Here is a 25075-nt window from a genome sequence, read left to right on the forward strand (position 1 = left end):
CCCCCCGGAGGGAGAGAGAGAGAGAGATTGATTGATTCACTAGCAGCCTGTGCACATAAATCTGGAAAGTAGAAGGTTGCATAGATCTGGATCCAGGAGGTGTGTATGGGCTTCCCCATATCTGTGTACCTTTATGTACACCCTCTTGGAAAAGAACTGGCAGGGAAAGAGATGGAAGGAGATTGACTTATACTGCCCCTAAGAGATGGCTAGACTCTAGCTGTTAGAATATGCTTTGCATTGATCATGTGGCAAACCCAGAATGAATTAACCAATTGTATTTGTCATGCTCAACTTTGAAATAAAAGTGGAAATATCTTAACTGTCATTGGAGAAATCCTTTGAACACAGGGGACAGGAGAAGGGGGCCCTTTGGAAAGGTATCTGCTATTCTTGTTAAAACCTTTTCTAAATTAGGATCACTCTGTAGCTTTGGAAGCATCATGAACAATGACACTGGAAATGATAATGTAACACTAACATACAACAAATGCATCGAGATAAAATGAACTTAATACATTTTGAATAAGGAGAATTTATCCCTTTTGTTGATGCTGCTGCTTTTCTCAAATAGTTTATGTAGGAAGTGTTCATTAAGTACTAATTGCACTAGTGCACAAGCAAGTTAACCTTACTGACACCTGCAGGTGTAAAAACATTTTTAGTTAAACTATGCAATTAAAAAGACAGTGTTACCTTATATCCAAGTAGGGTTTATTATAGTTTTACTGTATGTTTCTCCCAATATCTGACAATAATCATGACCTTTGCTTAGAATGAGGTGGAAGTGTGAGATGGCAGAAAGACAAATATAGTATACATTTTCATGATAAAAATACAAAGTCCTGAAATCAAACAGTGCCGCATTTATTACAGGGTATCACTATGTGGGGCTAGACAGGTTTTAGATTGAGTCCATCGGGGGGCTACAGATGGGCACCTGATGGATTGCTGCTGCCACCTGTGCTGCTCCCTCAACAACTGGAACAGCCTTCAGCAAAAGTGAAGTGCAAGCAGCATTGGTACCCTCTATGTATATGCATAAGGATGACCATACCTGCATAAGGACGGCACGATGGTACTTGTTTGCATCATGGCTACACACTAATAGTGCAAATTCTGCATGTGGCTCACCACTGTTTTCAAGTAGTGAGGGATGAGATGGAGAGTAACACAGAAGGACAATAAGACTCTCCCATCTGTCCTTCCCTAACACAGACTAGCCAAGGTGAAGATCCAGTCAGAGCTATCTTAAATGTTCCTTCTAGGCTATTCAAGCAAAGATTACAAGGACAAGAAGGCTGGCAGAAAGCGATCTAGATCTACTGCACTGGCAGATCCTTGGGAGACTTGTAGTCAACCTACAGGGGTTTCTGACTGCTACTTGTTTTAACAACCATTCCAAAAAAAAAAAAAAAAAGCCTTCCCCCTCTCTGTCTAAATTAGACCGATGAAATAAAGAACAAGTGATGGGAGAAGGGGAGGATTTAGGGTATTTTTAGTGTGGGGAAGTCTTGTGAGCACATTTCAGCTCTGAAAGTTAAAAAATGAAATAAACAAGACAAACATTTCTGTCCACTGAATTCTTTCAGGGTGCAATCCTATATATGTTTAGATAGAAAAAAGTCCTACAAGGATTAAATATGTCGAAACATGTTTTCCTGTCTAAGCTTGCATAGGATTACACTCTCCATCTAAGTGTTTCCTTTTAGCACTTGGACCCAGTTGGTGGATTTCGGGTTCTAGAAAAAAAGTAGCTCCTATAAACTTGATGTCTACCATAACATGCTCTCTGTTGTTGCTGTTGTTGTTGTAAATAAATATTTCTTTCTGTGTCATTTTTTAAATTCAGAGTCCCCCCATTTGCACTCACTCAACAAATCTGCTTGGATGCTGCATTTTCAAGCTGACCTATGATGAAAAGATGTATGAGTTTCTGTGCGTGTGTAAGAACAGATGCTTCAGACTGCAGCTCTAAGCATTCATACACACCTAGTTGCACTGAGATGAATGGGGCCTATTTCCTTGTAAAGGAAAGGTGGGAAGGGCTGGGTTGTCAAATCAGGTACATCCATGTTACTGGTGGGTTTTATTTATTTTCTCTTAATTTAGGGAGGCCAATGAAAAGCCCACTGCATTCAAAATATTTCAGGGCAAAGTGATATTCAGTTGCTGTATGGTGTAGAAATTTGGCATTGGAACAAGAAAGCTCTTGTCCAGCTAGAAATAATTAAAAACAATTGGGGGTTTCCCACAGGGCATCCCTACTGCCCACTTCAGGAAGGAGGCAGGATGCTCTCAATTTCTGTAAGAGCTCACCTGTCATTGCTAAAATTAAGACATTACACAGTCTTCTGGAATGATACTTTGGTAAATCCTGTACTGGTACTACTGGGAAAGAAACCAGTGGTCAAAGATGTGGCATTCAGTTCTGCAAATGGACTCCTTACCCACAGTAGAGGACATAAAGACCTAGAATTTAAAAACATCATGACTGGCTCCTTGAACAGATTGATAGCCGTGATGCTGGCTTGCCCCAGCATTCAGAGTTCTCCTTGTGGTACCCCTTCTGTAAGAAACTGATTTATTTCACAGTTTTCCTTTAATTGGGGGGGGGGGCTCATTAAGGTGGGCAGTTTTAAGTCTGCCTTTTAAATCTATACCCTCAGCATATTTTGAGGGCAGATTCTGCAAAGTTCCTGTGGTGCAGTACCTTTGCCCCTGTGTTCAGGGACAAGTGGAAGACATTAAATGTTATGTCTTACATGGCCCATTTTGTGATACACTTAGAAACAAAACACTGGGCCAGATCATAGTTAAATTCTCAGGCTTAGAAGAACAATGCATTCACTACTTGTTGGCAGATGCAGTTCCACAGGTTAGCTACCAAGTGGCCATTTTTACACTTTCAAAATCAGAAAGAAAATGGCATTGTCTGATTTCGTTAATTATTTTGCTAAACTTTCGGATTAATTTTATTATTAGGATTGTTTTAAGCATAGACTTAACCATAGATGGATTTTAACATTTTATTTGTATCTTAGTATTTAATCATATTTGTTCTTATGTAAGTTTATTGTGTTATGACCTGTGTTTCAACAATTCAGTTTTGCTACTGCTACTGCTACTACTGGTGTGACTGCCATGGTGTACTGGGTTTAATTTGAGCCAGCATCTAACTGCAAAATCCTTTAAAAATAAAATAACAGGAGATCAGTAAGAAGCAGCAGCATAAGAAGCATGGCATGGGCCCTTGCATCTAAAAAGCAGAACCATGCCACCTGTTAGCAGGACAACACAAATGTGGGATCAAGTAGAGATAACTTCGACAACCATAGCAATGAGTCTGGGGCCCATTTGTTCTTAATACAGCCAGGACCAATATACCACTAAGAGAATCAAATGAAAAGATTTAAGGAATCCCTTCAAAAACAGGCAACACAATAGTGGGGGGAAAAGCAATGCAATCTGTTATCATAACAGAGAAAGGAACATGAAATACAACTTACTTGTGCTGAATACTTGGTCATTTCAGTCAAACTGTACTGATTTCATTAGTGCTCGCAATGTTTCTGTGATGGAATACAGTGTAGACATGGTGAAAAGAACCAGGTCTTTCTTACCTTACATGCACCGAGACTGTGTATTCGGTCACTGGAGTAACTCTGGGGTATCGGAGGAGCAGAGTGCTCATCTGCACCTTTGGCTGCATTCTTCTTGAGAATTTCAACGTAGGACACGGGGAAGATTCCCTGTCGGTTGGTTCCAGGTAGTTTGCCTTCATACCAGTTTTGATCAACCCGCCTGAGGAGAATTATTTTGTCTCCCTGTAAAACAAAACCCATTAACAGCTGGGAGATGCAGTACACATCTTCACATCTTCATTACAAGAGTAACATAAATCTGTGTCTACAGACTCTGTCTTTTTTCATTTTGACTCAAGTAGATGCAGGAGGCTTGATCTGGATATGCTACCCCTCCATGCTGAGATCACAATCCTTGCCCCTATTCTAGACTAAAACTGAACAGCAGACATGGTAGCTAGACAAGCTTTAAAGTACTTTCTGTTTTAGCCTGGAGACACAGAGAAGCGTTCCAGAGTACGCCGGAAAGTTCCAAGCATAAAACTCATCTCAGCTAGGTGGAATTAGACACAAGACAAGGTACCATTCATGCAGTGGTGATTGCACAAATGGTTTAAAAAAAATGGGTTGGGCAGTTATTGGCTGGGACCCTAGTATGGGATGTTGGATGCAGTGTGGCTTTAACCCTTTGTCCCCTGCTTCAGAGATTGCAGCCTCTGAATCTGGACCCATTGCATCTGAAGTATCTTCACCCAACACCTCTCAAGAGTGTCTTTGTTAGCAGTACACTGAAATGGAGGCTGGGGAAGAGAAAGAGATAGAGAGGAAAGGGAGTGGTCCTCTCATCCACTGGCAGGTGCCCCCCCCCAAATACCCCAGAAAAAGTCATTTGGCACCCCTGGTTTGAAAGTGCACTTTCTACGGACCCTTTTCTCACTTACCTTCCTCAGTGACAGTTCCACATTTGTATCAGCATTGAAATTATATTTGGCAACAGCTTCTCCAATCTCTGCAATGTGTGCTGGGGGCGGCGGCCTTGCCGGCTGTGCTTTTTCTGGGGGAGTCAGTTTCTGGGAAGAGAAAGATGGTTGCTCTAATCAGTCCAATTCAAATTTTTGTTGGTAAAACTAATGTGGAAGTAAAGAAAAGCAACAATGCATGAGCAGCCAAACCTCAACATAAGAAATCGGAAAAATCCCAACTCTTCCATAGTGCTCGCCCTCGTACCAGTTTTGATCCACTTTCCTGAGGATATAGACAGTATCTCCTTTCTTAAATGACAGCTCCCTGTAACAGATGTATATAAACATAAACAGCAATAGGTGTGTGGATTTTCTAACCACAAAAATTGTACTTCAAAAGGCTTTTACACTGTTCTACTTTGAACATTAATTGTTATTAAATGTTGTTAGTGGAAGGTCAGCAGGATGGAATGCTTTTCTGTAACTCTGGGTTGTTGCGTTAACCCTGGTTAAAGATCACAGGGTGCAATGAAACCATAGATTAATCTACAGAGTTATGACTTACTCTTGGAAGACAGGTACAGGGAGTAATGAGCAAGACATGCTTGTCATCTTGCAAGCAAGGAGGCTCAGAAACTGCTTTAACAATGATTAAACTTCGCAGATGTAACACTCAGTCAAAGCAGTAGTCTTATTTTGACAAGACACTTTAAACCATGAGTTTGCATCCTGGTTTATGCCCAGTCTTCAGGTATAATGGGTGGGTTCACATGTCATGCTAAGCCACCCTAAAAATAAGCCACAGTGAGTTGATTAATATCATAACTTGTTCTGTGAACAAACAGCAGACAATGAGGATTGCTTGTTTTTCCCTTCCTTCCCCTTCATCCTCTAACCAGTATTCGCTCCTTGATCCAAGTGCCATCTAGTTTTCAGGTCATCAAATGTGGAACTGGGGTCATATTTTATGGCTTCTGAAAATAGGGCATTTTTAAACCATGCTTTTTGGTGGTCCTTCACAGGTCTCCAATGCACACTTAAAGCTAAGCAACATAAAATAATCTTGCCTTGTCAATTTCCTAATCTGTTTTTGCTGTTAAGAGGAAAAGAAGGCACGATGCACATAGCTTAATCTGAACAAGGTTCCAGCTGTCAACTGAAAGGCTCTCATACAGGGAAAAAGTGAGCAAACAGGTGCACCAAAAGGGGGTAGCAGGAATATCACCCAAGGTCACCTGTTTGTGAAAGATAACCCAACCCACAGAAACTGGGCTGATTATCCACAGTAGCTTGTTGTGTTGTGTGAACAGGATCAATGCTTGACATGGTTAAGCGAGAAAGTGTTTTCTCCGCTTAGCCAAAATAGTTCTATATTTCATTTGTTATGTCTATGAAAAAGTTAATCTGAAACAATCTAAAGCAGAGGTGGGCAACATGCAGCCCTTGGCCTCTTTTTGCGTTGCCTCCCAAGAACTGTGCGCGGCCCTAATGAAATCTGAAAAACAGGAGAGCTGGCAAAAATGCATAAGATGACAACACAGCAAGGTGCCTATAGCATCATCCCTGTACTGCTGTTAAGCTGGATCATGGGCAGGTGCATGCATAACTCACAGAACATGGTATCTAGGACAACAGGGAAATGATGCTCTAGCAACTGTGTGGCTGAGTCATGCTTTCCAGCCAGTTGTTCTATTTCTCAGGTTTTGTCGTGATGATGTATGTGTGTGTGTTTTGTGTGCATGCATGAATGCATGTGTCTGTGTGAACCGATACTGAGGTGTATGTGAGAGAGATAGAGAAGGAAGGCAGAGGGAGAGAGAGAGAGAGGAGAAAGACAGGAGAGAGAGAAGAAAGGGAGTACCCCCCATTTTTTTTTTAATTCAGATTCATTTATAAAATCCAAAATCCAATTTTAAAATCCTGCAAATATATGTAAATTCAATTTACTCCCTTGTTTTTCCAGGCATGTGGTTAATATTTGGGGGGTTATCAGGCTATCTGAGCAGATGAGGCAATGTTTTACTCCTAACATGTAGCAAGGGAATATGCTAGGCATCCGTGCACCTATGTAAGCCCACCTCAGACTTATTTTTACATGACATTTCACCTGGTTGCAGTGTACGTGCATCACAGGTGCAACCTGAAATTCTTTTCTCCTCCCTGAACAAATAACTATTCTGTAGAAAATGGATTAAGAGGACCTAACTTCAATACACCTTGAACAAATATTCAACAGAAAGCTTTCTGTTTTGAACTCTGATACTGTCTATTGAAAACACACCGGTTTGTTTTTTGTTTTGCAACATGTACATCTTTAGAAGCAACAGAAATGTTCTTTCAGTATCTCAGGCAACTCATCTTTAGTTTTTGCTCCCCTCCTTAAGGCCACACTATCATAGCTCTTCTTTCTCCAGTGGTATGCATCCACATCGGCCATTCAGTACTCAAGTTCCCCAGTCCAGCTCTTGTCACACAGAAATTATAACTGTACAACTAGAAAATGGAAGGGACTGTTCAATCAAATGTGCATGTCACTGAAGGTGACACAGTGCAGATCAACGATTTCTATTCCAATGAATGCCACACTTGTGATTCATAGTCCAACAGGTCATACGCACATGGAACAGTCTTGGCCCCACAAATCTCCTTGGCTGGATTAGGGCAAGGGTGGTTTTGTATATGAGTCAGACAGAGCAGTTAATAGCGGGCAGGGGAAGGAGGATGCATGAAGGCACCAGCAAATCTCCAATCCCAACCAGACACATGTCAGCAGGGCAGACAATGGCGGGGGAGAAATGGCTGGAGGGAAACACAAGGGAAACAAAATGGAAACTCTCCCTCCATTATGGCGTGTGTGTGTTGGGGGAATGTGATGGTTTGGGATCCAATAGGTCCAATGTCTTCCCAGAGGTGTCCCTTGCCTGCCCCCTTCTCTTACTCCTGTCTTCAGAGCATCAATGGCAAAGGGTGAAGGGCAGCAGAGGCTTCCCATGCCTTACATGGTTGGAACTTTTCTCATTCTGAAGGTGCAGAAAGACATCTGCTCCATCCTCTTAACACAAAGATCCCTTTAGGGACCCCAGGACTGCAGCCTAAGAAGCACTTTGCATGCTGAGCAAGCATATTAAAAAATATTGTACAGAATGTAGAGGAACTCCCTGCAACTCCATATTTAAGTTCCAAATTTACAGCATCTATAATGTGTGCCAATAGTGCAATAGGAGTTGAAAGGTGCTTTTAATGTCATGTGTTAAAACACTGATATCACACTGCAAAGCACCCCCTGCATTGTGAACAAGGAAAGAACAGACTTCAAATATTTTTGTTACGCATCCAATTATTTATGATGGTTTAGATGAATACTTATTTGTATTATTTCATAGTTAAATACTGCAGAGATTAATTTCTAGTTAAATTGTTGAGCATTTGGGTATTTCAGAATGTTTAAATCATATACAGTTTACCCAAAAAGGTTTAACTACATAAAAATAGGGACTTGTTTGTACCAATTAAAGCTGTACCACACAAGATGTTTTCTTCCTATGAACATTGTTCTAGCATCCATATAAATTTTTAAAAGGAAAAATAACTGTCAGCAATACTTACTTAGAGGTTTGAGCTTTAAAATCATATACTGCTCTAGCTGGCAGCCTCTGAAAAGTAGGCAAAAAAATTAGTCCACATGATGTATATTTAAAATAACGTGTAGGGAAAAATGGTTGTACATACTTTTCTGATGCGTCTAAGTAAAAATAAAATAAAAATGCTTCCAATGTCACTTGATATGCCATAGATGCTGCCTAGAATTTCTAGCTGCTACTGCCTGGGGATAAGAGCCCTTCTTAGGTGTTCGGTACGGACTGGTATCAAATAGGTGAAGTGGCATGCTAACTAGTTGCCAAGGCACATGGCAGGCGTACCTCCAGATGACAATGGACTGGTGTCAGTCCAACAGGAGCCAACGCATGTAAACATGCATTTCTCCATGGGGATGGCACTCCCAATCCATCTGGATTTCCATTCCTACAGAAGGCATCCTGTGCACATAGGTATGTGGGCCCCTCCATATGTGCACATGCTCTTCTCCAGACACCTGCCGATTCTGCCTCATCTGGGGTTACGACTGGTATGTGTACCGATATCCAACCAGGCAGTGTTCATGGTACCCAAGATGTGACTAGGCCTTCTCTTTAGTGTTAAATCTATTACTTCTATTACTTTTTTCTCAGGCGTTTGTAAGAGCTGTTGGACTAACAGTTCCCATACTAATATCATTTTTTGGAAAAGGAGAAAAGTATCTCCTGATGGCTGCATCAAGGCAGAGCATTTTTCTAAAGCCAGTAAAACTACAGAACCACTGGCCACTAGGATTAGGTTCTTTAGCAAGGAACATCTCTTTCCTTGTTGTAAATGCTCACAAGAGAACAATTAAAAGTTATATTTGAGTAAAGGCGAGCTTTGAAGGCCACAGGAGCGTAACTCAGTTTCTCAATGCAACATCTTGACAACACAGAATGTTTTGATAGCTAACAAGCTTGCAGATTTATGGACTAGCATTCAATTCATTAGATGCCCAAAGTGGCATCCCCTCAATTTCGTTGGCAAATGATAGGGATGAATTGAAGATCTGCCTTCTCATCTTCCCTACCTCATTTTCAGATGACAAAAATGTATGGGCAGTTCAGTGATTTTTGGGACTGGGGCTAATGGGAGGTTTGGAAGCGGGTACTGGTGGAACGCAACACTTTCCCTATTGGCTGTTGGCTGGCATGTGCCTCCTTTCAGCAGTCCGTTCTATGGCATGCAATGCCATGATGCTGTGTTGTGTAGAGTACAAATGGTAGCCCTGCCTCACGGAACTCCTAAGAATGAATGCAGCTGGCAACTCACTTGCTATTCTGGAATTGAGCTGATCACACTCCATGGCATATGCAGGGCTTATGCAATCTAAATTAGACACCAGCTATGCCCATTCATCCTGCCCACTCCCCAAAAAGACACAGCACCAGATGCCCAAAGGGCTTCTGGACATGGTGTGACATGCCACTGAATTGTTTCAGACTAAAATTATAGTTGAACCATGATGGTTTCATATAAACATGGGCAGCATTGCCTATGAACTTCACCCATCATTTCAGCAAGTTTTCAAGGAACACGAGTTCAGCGATGGTCTTACACACAGGCTCTGCCCACCAAAGACAAATGCCAAACTCTTGCTGAAATGATAAGGGATAAAGTTATTGTATTGGGGAACTTTGCTTATATGATGCATGACAGGCATTGATACATTTCATGGGTCTGCTTTTTATGTATGGTGTTTTCAACAGTAACCACAGGATGATATAATGGGCACAGGAAGCCTTTCAAATTCCCCTTCTGCCCATTTCCATAGTGCCAACAAAAATGCCACCCTCCCCAGCTGCTACCTGCTGCCGTTTATGTCAAAACAGCTTCCTTCCTGCTGTACAGCCGGAGACCTTCTGGCATAAGTGGGTAGCAAAGGGCTAACTCCACCTAGCTGGCTCTTATTTAACACAAACCACACACATGCACGAGTGCGTGCACCGGCCATGCTAAATCATGTGATCACACATTTCATGGATTTTTTCCCAGGGGGTAGCCGACTTAATCTGTTGCCGTAAAAGCAATGGGAAGTCTTGCAGCATCTTAAAGACTAACACATTTAAAAAGGCAGAAGGTTTGTGGAGTGTAGCCCACTTCATCAGATGCAGAGAGGGCTGATTTTCATACACATATTGGTGTGTGTAGGTGTGTGTGTGGGGAGACGCAAACTGTATTGACAGAAGGGAGTGCAAAACACCACTGCAACCATGTCAATGTGACCACCTCCCTTTTCATGAATGGCAACTGTTACAGTAACCATCACTGCTTGTACTTTTTGCATTTTGATTCCCTCTGACAACACAGTTAACTATTTTCCCCACTCCAGTCTCAATCTCTTTCTCTCTCTGTCAATTGATACTTCATGCGTATGAATGAGATGGACAGCAACTATAAGAAATTTGTTTTTAATGTGCCACAAGACTCCATTCTTAATGGAATGTATCATTTGGTCCTCAAAGTTAACAAGGTCAAAACAACTGGGCTCAGACTCCCATTTTCTCTTCACCCTCTACTTCGTTTTCCATTCTGGTTCCATTGTGTTTACAAGTAAAACACCTGTTTCATAGCACCTGAGCAAGAAAAAGTACCACTGACAGACAGCAGCTGCATAAATGCCTTGGAAACTTCTCCAGGTATGTTCTTCTGGCTTCAAATACTTTTGAATAATCTATTTCTCTACCTCTCTCTCTGGAATTCCTCTTCTTTCCTTTGTAGCACTTCGACCCACATCAGTGAAAGCAGAATAGTTCCCAGGAGATTCCTGGTCTACTGCAAATAAAACACCATTTTGTAAAAATCTGTTAAGAGTAAAGCTGTCAGACTTTATTACAAGGGATTCTACGTCTAAAATATATGCCAGATGCAACTTTGTGGTTAAAACCATACAAAAGCCATTAAAGTAAATGGACAAACAGAAACCTAAAAATGAAACTGCAGAAAACACGTCCACTTAAGTTTTCAAATTGAACATGTAGAGTTAAGGAACAGAATAGAATAAAAATATCTTCCCCTAATTCTAACTTATACAATAATGATTTGAGCAACTAGAGGAACAGATGTATGAGATACTGAAGATGTGAAGGGTACAAGCATAGCGATGAATCATAAGACACTGGACGTGTAACCACATGCAAGGTGATGTGCCAAAAGCATGCCACAATGAGTGATGATCTAGGTATTTTTCAGGCTATCCAACAATAAATATTTAATCTGTTGTTACATAATAATAATCAGTTGTTAGGTTATTGCCACAGGTTTAGCTGTTCTGGGCTTGCTTTAGTATGGAAACAGCAGCTGCAGGACAGTCAAATCTGGATTGGGCCTGCCCTGCCTTCTCTGGAGCCATTTTCATGATAAAAATCCCCACCCCCAGTTTATTTGTGGGCAAATAGTAAGTTGAGGGGACAATTTTTAATAATAAAATAGCACAGGGGAAAGGGTAAAAGCTCATTGCATGTCACAGGGTCAATATGAGTCACCCTAGCTCTTAGCTGCTATTTCTAAATGGAAAAAAAAGGCTGAGATTAAAATCCACAGGGCAAATTTATCATCTAGTCTCACTCAAGGGAATTCCTAGTGCTGAATATTGGCAACTTTTAAAGGTCTCACATTATATTAAGGCAATTTTTCATTCGAGACATCTGCTTGAATGGGGTGATTGCTGCAAAATGCTCTTGGGATACAGTCCCAAGCAGGCTTACTGGGGAATAAGTCCTACTCACTGGGGAATAAGGATGAGCACATTTAGGAGTGTTCATTATAATATCATATGAAAACAGCACACTTAGGGCATATTCCAATTGAGATGAGTAGGACCCTCCAAATTCAGAGGTTCATGCTCATCCAGGGCAAAGCAGGAGTGGGAGAGGCAATTTTTGCCTTCCTAAACTTCCCAATCTGCAGTTTTGATATATGGGCATTTTCAGCTGTCTCGTGACACCATCTCAGAGGAGGAGGGAAGGAGGCTGGGGTGCATACTGTGTATCATGAATACAGGAGGCTGGAGATAGGATACCTCATATAGTGGCTGCTCTAGGATAACCCTAACCCGCTAGCTGGGAATCCAAACTATCCTATGCCTCCCTAAACATTGTTTGTTTGCTTTGTGATTTATTGTGATTTATGATTTATTGTTTTGTTCTGTGCTACTGTTTATTGAAATTGTTGTTTTAATTGTTTTTTTAATATTGTAAGCTGTCCTGAGATCTTGTATAATAGGACGGCATCCAAAAGCTTTCAATAAATAAATAAATAAATAAATAAATAAATAAATATAAATAAATAAATTAGGGGTCACATGAAAACAAATTGCATTCTTCAAGTCTGCAGTAATAAAATGCACCTCTCCTTTGGTACTTTCAGATAGTTATTCCAGTTCTGTTAGCTGTAGTCCAGTAGTGACTGGAGCCAAGCAGAGAGCATAGAAATTAAGAGCTTGGATGCTATGCAAACACTGAGCTAATATATGATCCAACTAGCAGAACTAATTTTAAGTGGCAATTTTAAGTTGCCCAATCTGTCCCCTTAGAATTCACATCTGGGTAAGAAGTTACATAAGTTCTATATCTACTGTGTCACATGGACTTTGTGGCAGATGTGTCTATCTTGCTGCATGTACATGCAGCAGAAAGGACACTGAACTCTTCGCCCAGTTTTGCATTCAAAGCTAAACCATAATTTAGCACTACATGCAAGTACAAGTGTGAGTCTCCAGCTCAAGCACTCTGCCTTCTCCCACCCTTTCTCCAGCCTAGCTACAGAGCAGTTGGCAGCATATGCTTCCATCACTAAACTAATGAGAGTTTTTCATTATGACTGAACAGGGTGAACTCTGCTTAGCACGAACTGTGGTTTGTTAACAAGCTAGGATAATAAACCATGTTTTGATCCTGGTTTGCTTCAACAATCCATGTTTAAATATATTTAGATATTAGATATTAAACTAATCAGGCACCCTGCAAAATCCGTCATAATAGGAAAATCTTGCGAGTTTAAAAACTGAACCGAATGTTTCCAGTCTCCTCTTTGTTGCCCCACTGGAGGAGAGAAGAGGATAGGAGAGGAAAGGGTCTCATGCACGTAGTGCTAAATGATGGCATAAAGTTAAGTGTAAACCAGACCATGATACACAGAATGTTTCAGAGTATCATTCTATGCTACTCATACTGACCAGTTTCTAAGTGTTATTATTTTTGGTTAAAATGTCAAGTTAAGTGACACAAAGAAGGAATTGCTACACAAAGATGGCACCAATACTCACCTTGTTTAAGTCCTGTGGGCTTTGTGCCTCTTAAAATTGAGTGGAGGCTTTTAGAAAAGCAGTTAGGGTTTTGCCACCATCAGAAGTGTGTCATTATACAATGAACATTTATCTCAAAGGGCCTAACATTAAATTCACAAAAAAAGTGTGCAAAGCAAAAGGAAAAACAAAACAAAACTGCAATAACTGGATTTCTGTTTGGAAACTTACCAAGAACGGACTATAAGAATAAGGGCTGCTTCTACTCTTCAATGCCATTATTTCACAATTTTGTTTCTTATAATCAACTATGTATTTTACTGGGGAATCATTATCCTGAATGAAATTTCTTATTTTCTTTAAAATCTCTGGATATATAAATTATATGAGTCCCTTGGGAAAACATTTTTCAAAGGTGTAGACTTAATTTCCATTATGAATCACTGTTCTCATATTTTAGTGGTCTATTTAAGGTAAACTTTACATTTTCTTTTTATTGGTTGTTTGATAATTGCACCATTGTACCTAGATAGCCTTAATTCTGCACAGCTTTGTCTTACTCATCTATGATTCACTCACGATGAACCTTTCACACCAAGAAATTTTCGCATGACAAACACTTATTTTCTATTGTGCATAAAAATAGACAATCTAAAGGCAACAACAACAGGCTGGAAATGAAAGGGGCAAGGATGGGAGACTCAATCACAAGTATAAAGAAAAGGAGGTAATCCACCTTGGAAATATAATGCACTATCATTTTCTTGACTGCCGTTGTTGGCTGTATCTATGTCTTGGTAAGAGGCACTGAGAGGTAATCTTCCACATTCATTCTGGTACAATGGACAATGCATAGCACCATCTTGAGGCAGTGGATGAAAAGGCTGGTGCACTGGACTCTTTCTAAGAGCTTTAAGGGAGGAATTCCTTTTCGGAATGTCTGGAAGCAATTCAGAAATAAGTCTGTGCAAAATACTGTTGTCAGGCAAGCTTCCCCTTCGTTTTTCTGCCTTGATTTGGTCACAGATGTCTTTAAGAGCAGAGTCCAGGGCATCAAAGACAGTTGATTTACATTTCGTTTTTTCGGCCTGCTTCTTGGGGGCTGTGGTTTTTTTCCTCCGGAAAGGCACTGGGCTGACTAGGAAGGCTATCTTGGAGAGGCCAGGGTCAGAATCTTGCCTTCTAGGCTCTTCCGGGGCAGTCTCCTGTTTAGCCCTTTCGTGTTTGAGCATTGTGGTAAAGCGGGTGTAGGATGCTGGACATCTCCCTTTGCAGGAGCTGATGAGATGCTTGTGGTGGTGGTGATGGTGATGGTGGTGGCCTGAGCCATAGAAGCTTTCCGATGATGTAAAGGAAAAGTGGTCAAAATCGCTTTCACTACAAAAAGATGAGCCTTCTATCTGTATGAAGTCACTGAGATCGGAGACTACCCCATCCTGGTCACTGTCTGAATATTCCATGTGGGATCTCTGTGGCTCTTCGCTGGTCACTTCAATGTGAATTGGTACCAGAGTTTTAGGTTTATAATTCCGCTGTACCTTTGCAGTGTGCCGACTCTGACTTTCTTCTTCCAGCAAGGACTCAATAGAAAACCTGCGGTTTGCGCAGAAGCCATTTTTAGGGGGCTCAAGGAGGGTTACAGCTGATAAAGCATCTTCACCTAAATTTGGCATTGATTTTGACTTCTGAATTAACTTTTCAAATTCAGAAATCCTATTAGGCACCATGTCTCTAGGGACCTCCTCTGTTGAGGATTCTTTCCAGCCCTGGAACAGGCCTTTATGCTGCTCTTTTTCATATTGCAGTACCCTGGACTTTACGGAACAGATCACCTCGGAATTGAGCAAGTCTTTACGATTGATGCGATGCATTCTTTTATACATTTTTAGGAATCCTGGTGTGTCATGCGCAGATCTATGGTGTGCCTTTGAGCTACTGGAACCGTGGCTCTCGAAAGCATAGGGGGAGGCCCAGGTCAGTGAGGAACCATCTTTGGGTTCTGCCTCACATAACAGAGACACCATGCTTTCTGATTTATTCTGTGTGTCGGGAAAGCTACAACGCTCATCAGCTAGCAGGTCATCGCAGCTCCGAGATTTCCGCTTGGGAGAGGAGGTCTCTTCTGTGCTGCTCCAGATTTCTGCATTTTGACGGGCCATTTGCCAACCATTCTTGTAGCTGATTGCTCTTCTTGAGTCACTTGGGACAGCCAGGCGCTGCCCATAGGTTTTACAGTAATCTACTTCATTTGAGGTGCTGTGGTTGGGCACTGAATAACTGGAAAGGGATGAATATACTTTGCTAATATCCCCACCTTTATAATCCACAGAGCAGCATGGTGAAAAAGAGACATTGCCAGAAATTAACAGATTCAAAAGTGGATAGGAAGAAAACAAAACACAATCAGCAAAGCCAGATAGAGCAGATAGGAGATGGTAGTTAGTCTTTCTAATGTAGCATTAAGCACTAATACCAAGTATGCATTACCAAAGTGTAAAGAAAGAGAAACAGTTCTAAGCATTCAACTTACGCTGCAATCCAGTTCTGACTATCCTAGGAATAAGGCTCAAGGAACACAATGGAACTTACTTTTACGCAGACATGTTTAGGATTGTGCTATTTTCAGCTGCTTCAATGAACAATGATTATTATTGTTTATTATTCAAGTGAGAAGTCTGGAAAGCTTTCCCATATACAGATCAAGATTGTCTCATCTCTCTCATAATGAAAACCTACAGGTCTACACAGAGGTAATTGTTCTTAGGCTAATCAAAATCTACAAGTCTATCTATTCTTCAGGTTCAGAAACTGATACCAAGGAAACATCAACATTTAAAGCAATACAATGACCAAGACCGTTGTTGCAGACCCTGTTCCAAAGGCATAGAACTGTACAGAACACCTAGGAGTGTACAAATGCCAAACTGCATCTTTTAGTCTGGACAGGACATTCCCATCTTTCACATTATAATGGCAATATTCTGAAATACTAAAGTAATAGGTCAGTGCTACATGTATATATGTAATACTGGGCAAGATACCCTTCCTAGAGAGACCAGGTTGGTGCTTTCCCTATTATGGTTCCATGAGCAGGGAAAGGCTGCTTTACCCCAGCAGGTGTTTGGGAATGGCCTATGAGTTTGTGCTGGGTTAATTTTACTGTTTATATTTTTGTAGTGTTTTTAAGCTAGATAGTGATTTAATTTTAATATGCAGTTGGTTTAAATGCATTTTTAACATTTGAATTCTTTTGAATGTTTTAATTGTGTGAATTTTAATGCTGTGAGTCGCCTAGAGTTCCAGTCTCTGGGAATAGGCAGAATAATAATAATAATAATAATAATAATAATAATAATAATAATACAAAAGGTCTGACTCAGTAAAAGGTAGCTTACCATCCTAATGGCATACATTTTGCCATCTAGGGCTCTTTCATATGCTATTGCATGGAACCATTTTTTCCTTACTAGGTAACAAACAGATAAAAGCACCTTTATTACAGTCTCTGTCTGTTCCAGTTTTTGAAATATTACTGGAGCAAGGAGGGGAAAACCCACAAGAAAACTGCTTCTGTGCCATTGTGTAAAAATATTATACTATCACAGTAGTAAGCAGGAAGGGTCACAGTGTGGACATGCGCTCATCAGCATTTTTTGTTTGTCACTTCTTTACCAGCTCTTGTGTCACCTGCTCCACCAAGTGGCTTTTCAAAATTAGGGGATTTTATAAAATGGTCTGGAGCTTCATGGAGGATTTCAGGATGAGGCTTCTCGCAGTCACTCTGCTTTGGACTCAAAATTTTATGGGGAGATTTTAAAAAACCCATTAAGGAGAAGACAAAGGATGGGTGCAATGCGTTTTGATTGGTGGTGCTGGGAACTGTCTGTCTAGAAGGGTCTGGGAATGGACTGGACTGCTGTGGAACTGGGGACCCACTGCTCTGGATGCATCTGTGGCCCATGCCATCCTGCTTATTGAGGCCTATATCTCCAAGAGCCCAAGAAACAGCAGAACTATCCTGCATTATGGGCCACTTGTCCTATCAACACTTTCAATAATTTCATGTTAAGAGAACTGGCGGCTTTATGCTCAGTTACTTCAAAGAGGCAGTCATTTGTGAATTGTTGGGAATGATGTACAATGCATTATTTTCATACATCATGACAGCAACATTCGTGTTGAGTTTCATGTTTGGATTCAAACAGTGGTGCAACTGATAACTGATGGGAACCCCCTATTGAGACCACAGTAATAGTTTGTATCTTTAAAAGTAGTTCTTTACCAATATGATGTTCTCTCTCTAGTAAGACAGTAACACACCAAATGTAAACATGTGAAATCTCAGAAATTATTGTCTCTTCTTAACTAAGTTGATTGCAACAACAGCAACCACAGAAGGATCTTCATGTGGAAAACCATTTCAGACACAACCTTATGCATATTTAGACAGAAAAAGGCCTATAACTCCCAGTGGGCTTTTGTTTAAACATGCATGGACAAAACTCTTAAACATCCAGATCAGTACTGGATTTCTCCTTCTTTCCAGTAAGGTGGATTTCAGAGATCATTGATTATCCACTAGCATCCAGAATCCAGCAATCAGTCACTAATGTTTTCCAGTTTACAAGCTGTTATGAGTGTGTAACTACTTTGCTACTCATTTACAATTGCACTCATTTCTTACCTTTTGCTCGTGAAGGAGAAGATGGAGAAGAGCTTGTAACAGGCTTCCTAAGTGTAGAATATGTGCTTTGCGTATCTGTGCGACCCAGGCTGGTTCGGTTTGCATTTTGCTCACTATGTGCCTTCTGATGAGTTACTGCTGGCTCTGACTTCCTTCTTTTCCTATAGTCACTTGCAGTACTTGCAGAACTAAGGAAATAAGTAATATGAGCATCACCATGCAGGACACATTGACAAGACATCATTTCAGTAATTAATGTGCAAACTCATTGGTGATTGCTGGCTTATCGCTCAGCATAAGTGTGCAATCCTGTGCAAGTTCAGACAGGGAAAGGAGCTGACAACTCCTGGCATGGCCTGGTCTGCACAGCTTAAATTACTAAATTTAGTAATTATGAAAATAAATCTAAACAAGTTGAAAAGACCACAAGCTGTGGCCACAATGCCATGCATGCCCCAGCATTCCTGAATGTCCCATTCTCTTCAAATTGTCAGGAGTCAGGCTGTAGCTTGCTAGCTTGACTATTGTGTGACCTTGACACTTTTATTCCAGTAAGAAGCAGTTAGTAATTAGTGGCCCTCCAGATGCTTTGGCCTACAACTCCCATCAGCCCTAGCCAGCATAACCAAAGGTGAGACAAAATGGCAACTGTAGGCCAAAGCGTCTGGGTGGCCCACCCCTGCATAAAGCATGCAACACGAAATGACATCCAAGTGATTTCTATTTGTATTCTAACAACTGATTGAGGAAGCTGAAAGATGATGACCAGATTATGATATTTTGTGGCATCATGCCCAGTAAAGCAAGTAAGGCATAAATACAAATTTTCCCTTCCACTGGCAGCTTAACCATTCTCCTTTTCACATGCAGAATCTCCAAAAAGCACAGTTTCCAGTTTAGAAAAAAATCTAATATTTATATTGATGCTGTAGCATTTACACATATATGAGTGAGGGTCAGTAGATAAGCTTATAGTGGGATCTAAAACTCAATGTTCCATGCCCTATGAATTTAGTGGTTGCATTGATTTTACAGGAATTTATATGCCACCCTGTAAAAGAAAAGTTCTCCCAAGAGGGCTTGCAATTTGTAACAGAAAACAATTTAACATTAATATATAAAAACTAAGAATGATAACATAAAATGATTTAGGGAGAACAATAAAAAGTCTATTACCATTAAAAGGAGAGAGAAATGACATGAGTCTATATGTAGAACATCTTACTTCCCATCTTACTTTTGCTATTCCCAGACTGTGCCAAGTTTAACGAGAAATACTACTACTAATAATAATGCTGGAGAAAGGAGGGAGGGAGATGGGATTCCTGCGTTTCTTCCAATTGGCAAGCTCTTATCTGCTGAAGGTCTAAGAGGGAAAAATCCATCCTAATGTGACATAAATAACTTTGTGTAGTTACCCACGTTGTCTGGTTTTCATTTTTCCTTCTGCTTTCAGTTTTGCACTGAAGCCAGTTATTGGCTTTTGTAAATTAAGACCAGTCCTGATCGGTAACACCTGTCTTATAAACCCCAAGCATTTCTGAGCTAACTTGATGGCCAGGAATGTAAATTGGGATTTTGGAATTTCTTAATTGCTTTTAGTTTTTTCCCGTCTTAAAGATCAGAATGGAATTGGATGAAGTACAGTAAGTGGGGATCAACACCTGGGCCCCCCTTGTCAAACCTTAGGGGCACATGCTAAATGAATACAGTGCAGTTTCTTGGGTCACTAACAAATACAGTTGCAGGAAAGGTGATGCATGCAGGGAAATGGCCTTTTATTTTTCATCCTTTAAGATATGCGCAAGTTTGAAACAGCAGAGATTGGATGCAGAACATCTTACACCCATTAAAAAGAAAGGGGGAAGAACTGACAGCTCCTCCTCACACAAGACTCATGGGGGAAAGAGATGAAGAAAGATGAAGGGGCAGCAACTGCGCTTGTCCCTGTTTTCCTACCTCCTATGGGGAGGAAGCCAACAGGATCAACACACCTATTCCCTGCCATACAAAAGCAATTTCTAATACCAAGCACAGTCCCTCTCCCATGCTGACTTTCCCAAGAGTAAGAACCATTGAAGACAATATCCTGTTTAAGATAATATATTTCACTTCTGAGTATATATGTAAATGTTTTAATTTTCAGCTTTCTGTTCCTTACAGAGGAGAGAAGGGGTGGAAGTAGCATTGCATCTACTCTCCAGTTTACAGGGCAAGTCAGAGAGATGGAGAGAGCGAGAGAGAGAGCGAGAGCAGCTGTGGGGGAGGGTATAAGGAAGGCTGGAGAACAAGGGATGGCTGATGGGGCTTATCTCCTCAGTGTCGCTGCAGTCTTTATCAAAACCTGATTGGGCATTTCAGCTTGTAGAACCATTTCTCCTTAATTCATCAGTTCACGGAAGCCACCCCCTTTCACCCCAGAACAACATCAGAAGTTTAGCACACACTGGAATATACATGTCAGGAAAAACTCAATGTATAAAAATATTGTGATATAACTGGTCTGAAAAATCTAAGGCACCACATCAGAAATAGCATGAGGAGGACATTTTGGGGAAAGCATCATGTGACGTGCTAGTGAGCCAGGCATTGGTAAAAATGCCTCATGTGGATCGCTCTCTAAGTTTCACTCTGGTTAATCTAAATACATCCTAAAAGTGGTACTAGGTCACAATACACGAATACTTTTTATCTGAGTCATCTGAGATTTTAATAACACAGGCGACAAAAACTGACCATAAAGTATTTGCCTACGCTAACTAATCTTGTGACAGAGATAGAGAGCAAAGAAAACTCATGTTACATAGCTTCAGGACATACTTCAGATTCAGACAGAAAAGGACAAGACTGATGATTAGATTTGGACTGAGATGGGAACCTAAGCCAAAAGAGTCTAGACTTTGCAAAAACGGGAAAAAAGGACAAAGTCTGTGCTTCATCCAGAAGAGCTACATGGAATGTCTGCTTGAGGAAGGTCAGATACATTTACTTTCGACTGGAAGCTGTTCCATGGTTGAACAAGGATCTCTGGATAGTTATGGAGGTTTTTTTCCACCATACATGCATTGATATATTGGATTTTTCTTACCTAGAAGGTCTCTCCAAGCCTCTGTCTGTTGGACTGTAATATAAGGAGGTCTGTAGAGACAAACAAGCAAAGTTATTACACTTTTACACTGGATTTTGTGAACATTATCCATGACAAAGCTCTATGCAATGACCAAAGAACTTTCACAGTCAGGATAAGATGATTAATCACACTAAAGTCATTGGAAAGTTAGTTAGATTTAAATCCATTTCAGGTGTCATATTTTATGTTGGTGGTAAAAGTCCAGCATATTCCCAAATCTAGATATGTTGCAGTTTATAGTGGAAACATTCAAAACAAATCAACCAATCAGTGAATCAGAGTCAGAAGATAACCTCCAATTACTTACCAAAGTATTAATGTCATATAAAGCTGGGTATTCTCTGTATACATAGCTTAAATATCTATAACTTACATGTCCACTTGTTGACCTTTTGAACTTCATGTTAATTACAAAGTTAGTCACAGCAACCTAAAGACTTTTACTTTTCTAATAAGTGATGGCTGAATGAGCTTTGGGAATGAAAATACTTCAAACTTGTCAATATAAATCCAGTCCTTAGTAACAACTATTTTTAATCTAGTCACTTAATGGGTGGCAAAGCTTGAGTCAGAATTAGACACACATAGTACTACAGTTTGTGAGAGCTAGAAAAAGCATCATGTTTATCCTGGGAACAGCTTTTAATGGACATAAAACGATGTCAGTCACATGTTAAACATATTTTACATTCAGTCCATTTCAGAGATGACACAAGGAAATGAAAATAGAATTTTCACACTGTGTACTACCGTACTTGTAGAAAAGCAAAAGGACTACTAAGGCTATACATAAAAGCAGAGTATTGTATCTCACATTAATCCCTGTTAGAATAGACTGAATAGAAATGAATGTTCAAATGACATTAGAAAAATGCACTGCATACAATCCTGCCTTTACATTAAAAGACACTAGAGGAAGCAACTCACTACTATACTGCATCCAAGTACAAACCCATTTCCTTTCAATGAGAGAGGATTTTGTTTTAACATATTACAACAATAATGTTGACAGGAACTCAATAATCTTGCCTCTAGAGGTCACTCTTGTGCTGGGAGCTCTCATCAGGGTGCTGCTCTATCCACATCCTGTATTTCTCATCACACACACAGAAAGACTTCTTGTGGGATCTCCACAGTTTTCATGCTGTTTTCCCATATCATGTACAGACTCCCTAGTGTCATTAGCGGGTGTTCTGAACTTGCAGACATTTGCCATTATTTGAGAACATGTCAGGAGGAGTTAGAAAAGAGAGATGTACAGAGAAATGGTGCTTTATGAATCTCTTGCTTTTTTCTTTGCTTGCTTTTGGTTCAGTTCGCTCTATGCAGGTGCAAAGGAGTGAAGGTGGAAAGTTAATTTTCCTCATCTCCCCGCCCCCCACAAAAAAAATCATGGAGAAAAAGAAAAGGCACACTTGCTTGTTCCTGTTGTTGCATACCTCGCGGGGCGAAACTGATGAGACAGAAGCACCCCATTCCTTCTACCCAAAAGCAAGCAAGGGCAGCCCCCTCCCATGCAGACTTTCCCCCATTTAGCGCCAGTGAAGTCAATGGGATTTTGTTGTGAGTAAGGCCACAGAAGATAATGTGATTTACTTTTGAGTGGACATGTGTTCCAGCTAGCTATTTCTTAAGAAGAAGAGAAAGCTGACAATCAGAAGGACATGGAACAATGGCACACCCTTTCTCCTCACCCAGGAAATGGGGCATTTAGTCAGACGGAGAGAAGTCCTGGGTGGGGCAAGGGAGGCAGGAAAGCGATGGAAGGATCTCTGAGTTGCCTGCCTTTTTTGCAGAACCCAAACCCTGCTGAAATGCATCCTCCTCCCTGACACCCTCTAGGGAAGACAAGGACACTGCCAGGTGAGCACACACATAATGACATACACAACTCCACAACTGTAGTGGAAGAAAAAGGAAGGTCAGAATACAGCTGGTCATGAAAACTGTGGAATGGAAGGAGAGGGGAAGAAACAAGGAGCAGTGCTGTATGCCATGGGAGTTACTCAGGTGATAGAACATTGGTATACAACTGGTCCAGGAAGGCATGGTGGGAGTTACTGAATAGGCTGAGCCCTTTGGTTAGTTTCTCCCTCCCTTTCAACAATTATAGAGCTGTTAGACTCCAAACTCCACTGGGGACCATCAAAGTGATATAATAGGATCATGCATGAGAAATGAGGGTAAACCAAAACAGGCTTTACTTACTAATGTCTTTTATTTTTACTCTATAGTAGGAACAGGAGGCCAAATCTAGATATTAAGAGTTCCCCATGGTGGGGTCCAATCTGGATCAAAGTCCTGTGCTTACTCCTGAGTAAATGTAAAACAGACATAGCTTTAAACCCGTTAAAAGTAATGTCTGTTTTGGCCCTGTGCTAATGTGAACAGGAACTATGCAGATTCTTTCTCACTTTTCTCTCTATTGTCTCTTAGAACTCTTTGTTACTTCCTCTGCTAGATTTAATCCCATGAGATCTCAAAGGATCATGAGATATCTGTTGGAAGATAAGTCAAAGGGTACAATCCCATGAAAAATTATATAAGAATGGTCTTCAACTCCTGGCATGCCAGTGGTTGCTGAATTCTTTTCTGTTTAAACAGGCTAAGATTGTACCCTAAGTCTATGAAATTTCTTCTAAAGGCCTAAAAAATTAAGACATTTATATGCCAAGGTAGTACTGTGTACAGTTTATTTCATGCTGTCCCATGAAAATTTTCATTTCATTTGTAAAATGTGTGCAATGTGATTTTGTTATATGATCTGCTTGGGCTTCAATCAAATAAACTGACTGATGTTCAACATTCCTACAGATGTTTTACTCTCCAAAATTATTGCAAATCTTGTGTTAAATAAGTAGCAGTGACAATAAAATGATGTAAAAATCACCCCACCCCCAGGAATTCAGCTAATCTTCAGTATGTTTGGTTCTCAGTTTTCCTCAAAATTCTTACAGTCCTTTTGCCTTAGCACTGCTGGAATTTAGTATTTGTCTAGAGATTTTTTTTTAAATGGTGAAATTTGGTGACACCTCTTTTTAGCTTCAGGCACCCCATCCCATTCAGAGAATAATACAGGGGGTCTAGACACTGCCTTGTCATCTTCCTGTGCTTTCCCATTATTTCTTCCATTTTTTCACCACATAAAGAAATTTGCTGAGGAGGAAAAGATGAAATATTTGAACAATGCTTTTTGACTGATTGTGCTAGGAACTCTCTGTCTGGAAGGGCTGAATGTGTTAACATTTTAAGTGTTTTCTCCAAACTGTTACTTGTTCCATTTACCTATGCTGCATCTGTTTGTTCCTTCTCTCTTATGGAATTCTTAAACAACAGTTCATTTTGGAATAAGCAATCAAAGGAACATTTTTAAACCTGTAACTCTGGCTTTTTATGAGATGACAAAAAAGCCTATATTTTGTTTAAGCATGGTGGCAGTACATTACTTACTGATTTCAATGTCTTGAGGGAAATGGTTTGTAAAGTCATTGTCATTTGGCATACTAATTTGCTTATTATACACTTCGCTTGTTGACAGCTACTAATCAATTCGATGCAGCTGTCATTTAAAGATGAAATATTAATTACAATATTGCATTTGCAAAAGACAAAAACAGAAATATATTAGAGTATTTCAATGGCTCTTGAGCGTGTAAACATAATTAGTGTATCAGAACATTACCCATGGCAGTCATGCCATACAACATTCTGTAAAACACTGCGATATAAATTTCCTTATCCTGGTAAAAGTGACCACATAGTAATAATGAAATGCACCATTTCATTAGCAGGTTTAGAATGTTCAAAGCATTTTATATATATTATTTCAACAGTCTTTACAAGGCAGTCCGT

The 25075-nt window shown here is 40.3% G+C and overlaps 1 protein-coding gene across 47 annotated transcripts in view; it reads right to left on the reverse strand.

The window, feature by feature from the left end:
- SORBS2 (sorbin and SH3 domain containing 2) overlaps positions 1–25075 on the reverse strand; it is a 205143-nt gene that overhangs the window by 16443 nt on the left and 163625 nt on the right. For 32 of the 47 annotated variants that reach the window (XM_044455068.1, XM_044455067.1, XM_044455064.1 and 29 more), the window contains 8 exons: positions 21182–21231; positions 18094–18281; positions 14146–15723; positions 10851–10939; positions 8153–8199; positions 4757–4871; positions 4526–4654; positions 3624–3827 (listed from right to left, as the gene is read on the reverse strand). In XM_044455068.1, coding sequence (XP_044311003.1) covers positions 3624–3827; positions 4526–4654; positions 4757–4871; positions 8153–8199; positions 10851–10939; positions 14146–15723; positions 18094–18281; positions 21182–21231 — 2400 coding nt within the window. The other 15 variants (XM_044455095.1, XM_044455093.1, XM_044455092.1 and 12 more) reach the window with 4 other exon arrangements.

This window comes from Varanus komodoensis, unplaced genomic scaffold, assembly GCF_004798865.1.
Source record: "Varanus komodoensis strain SLA01 unplaced genomic scaffold, ASM479886v1 scaffold8, whole genome shotgun sequence".
In the NCBI taxonomy this organism is placed as follows: Eukaryota; Metazoa; Chordata; class Lepidosauria; order Squamata; family Varanidae; genus Varanus; species Varanus komodoensis.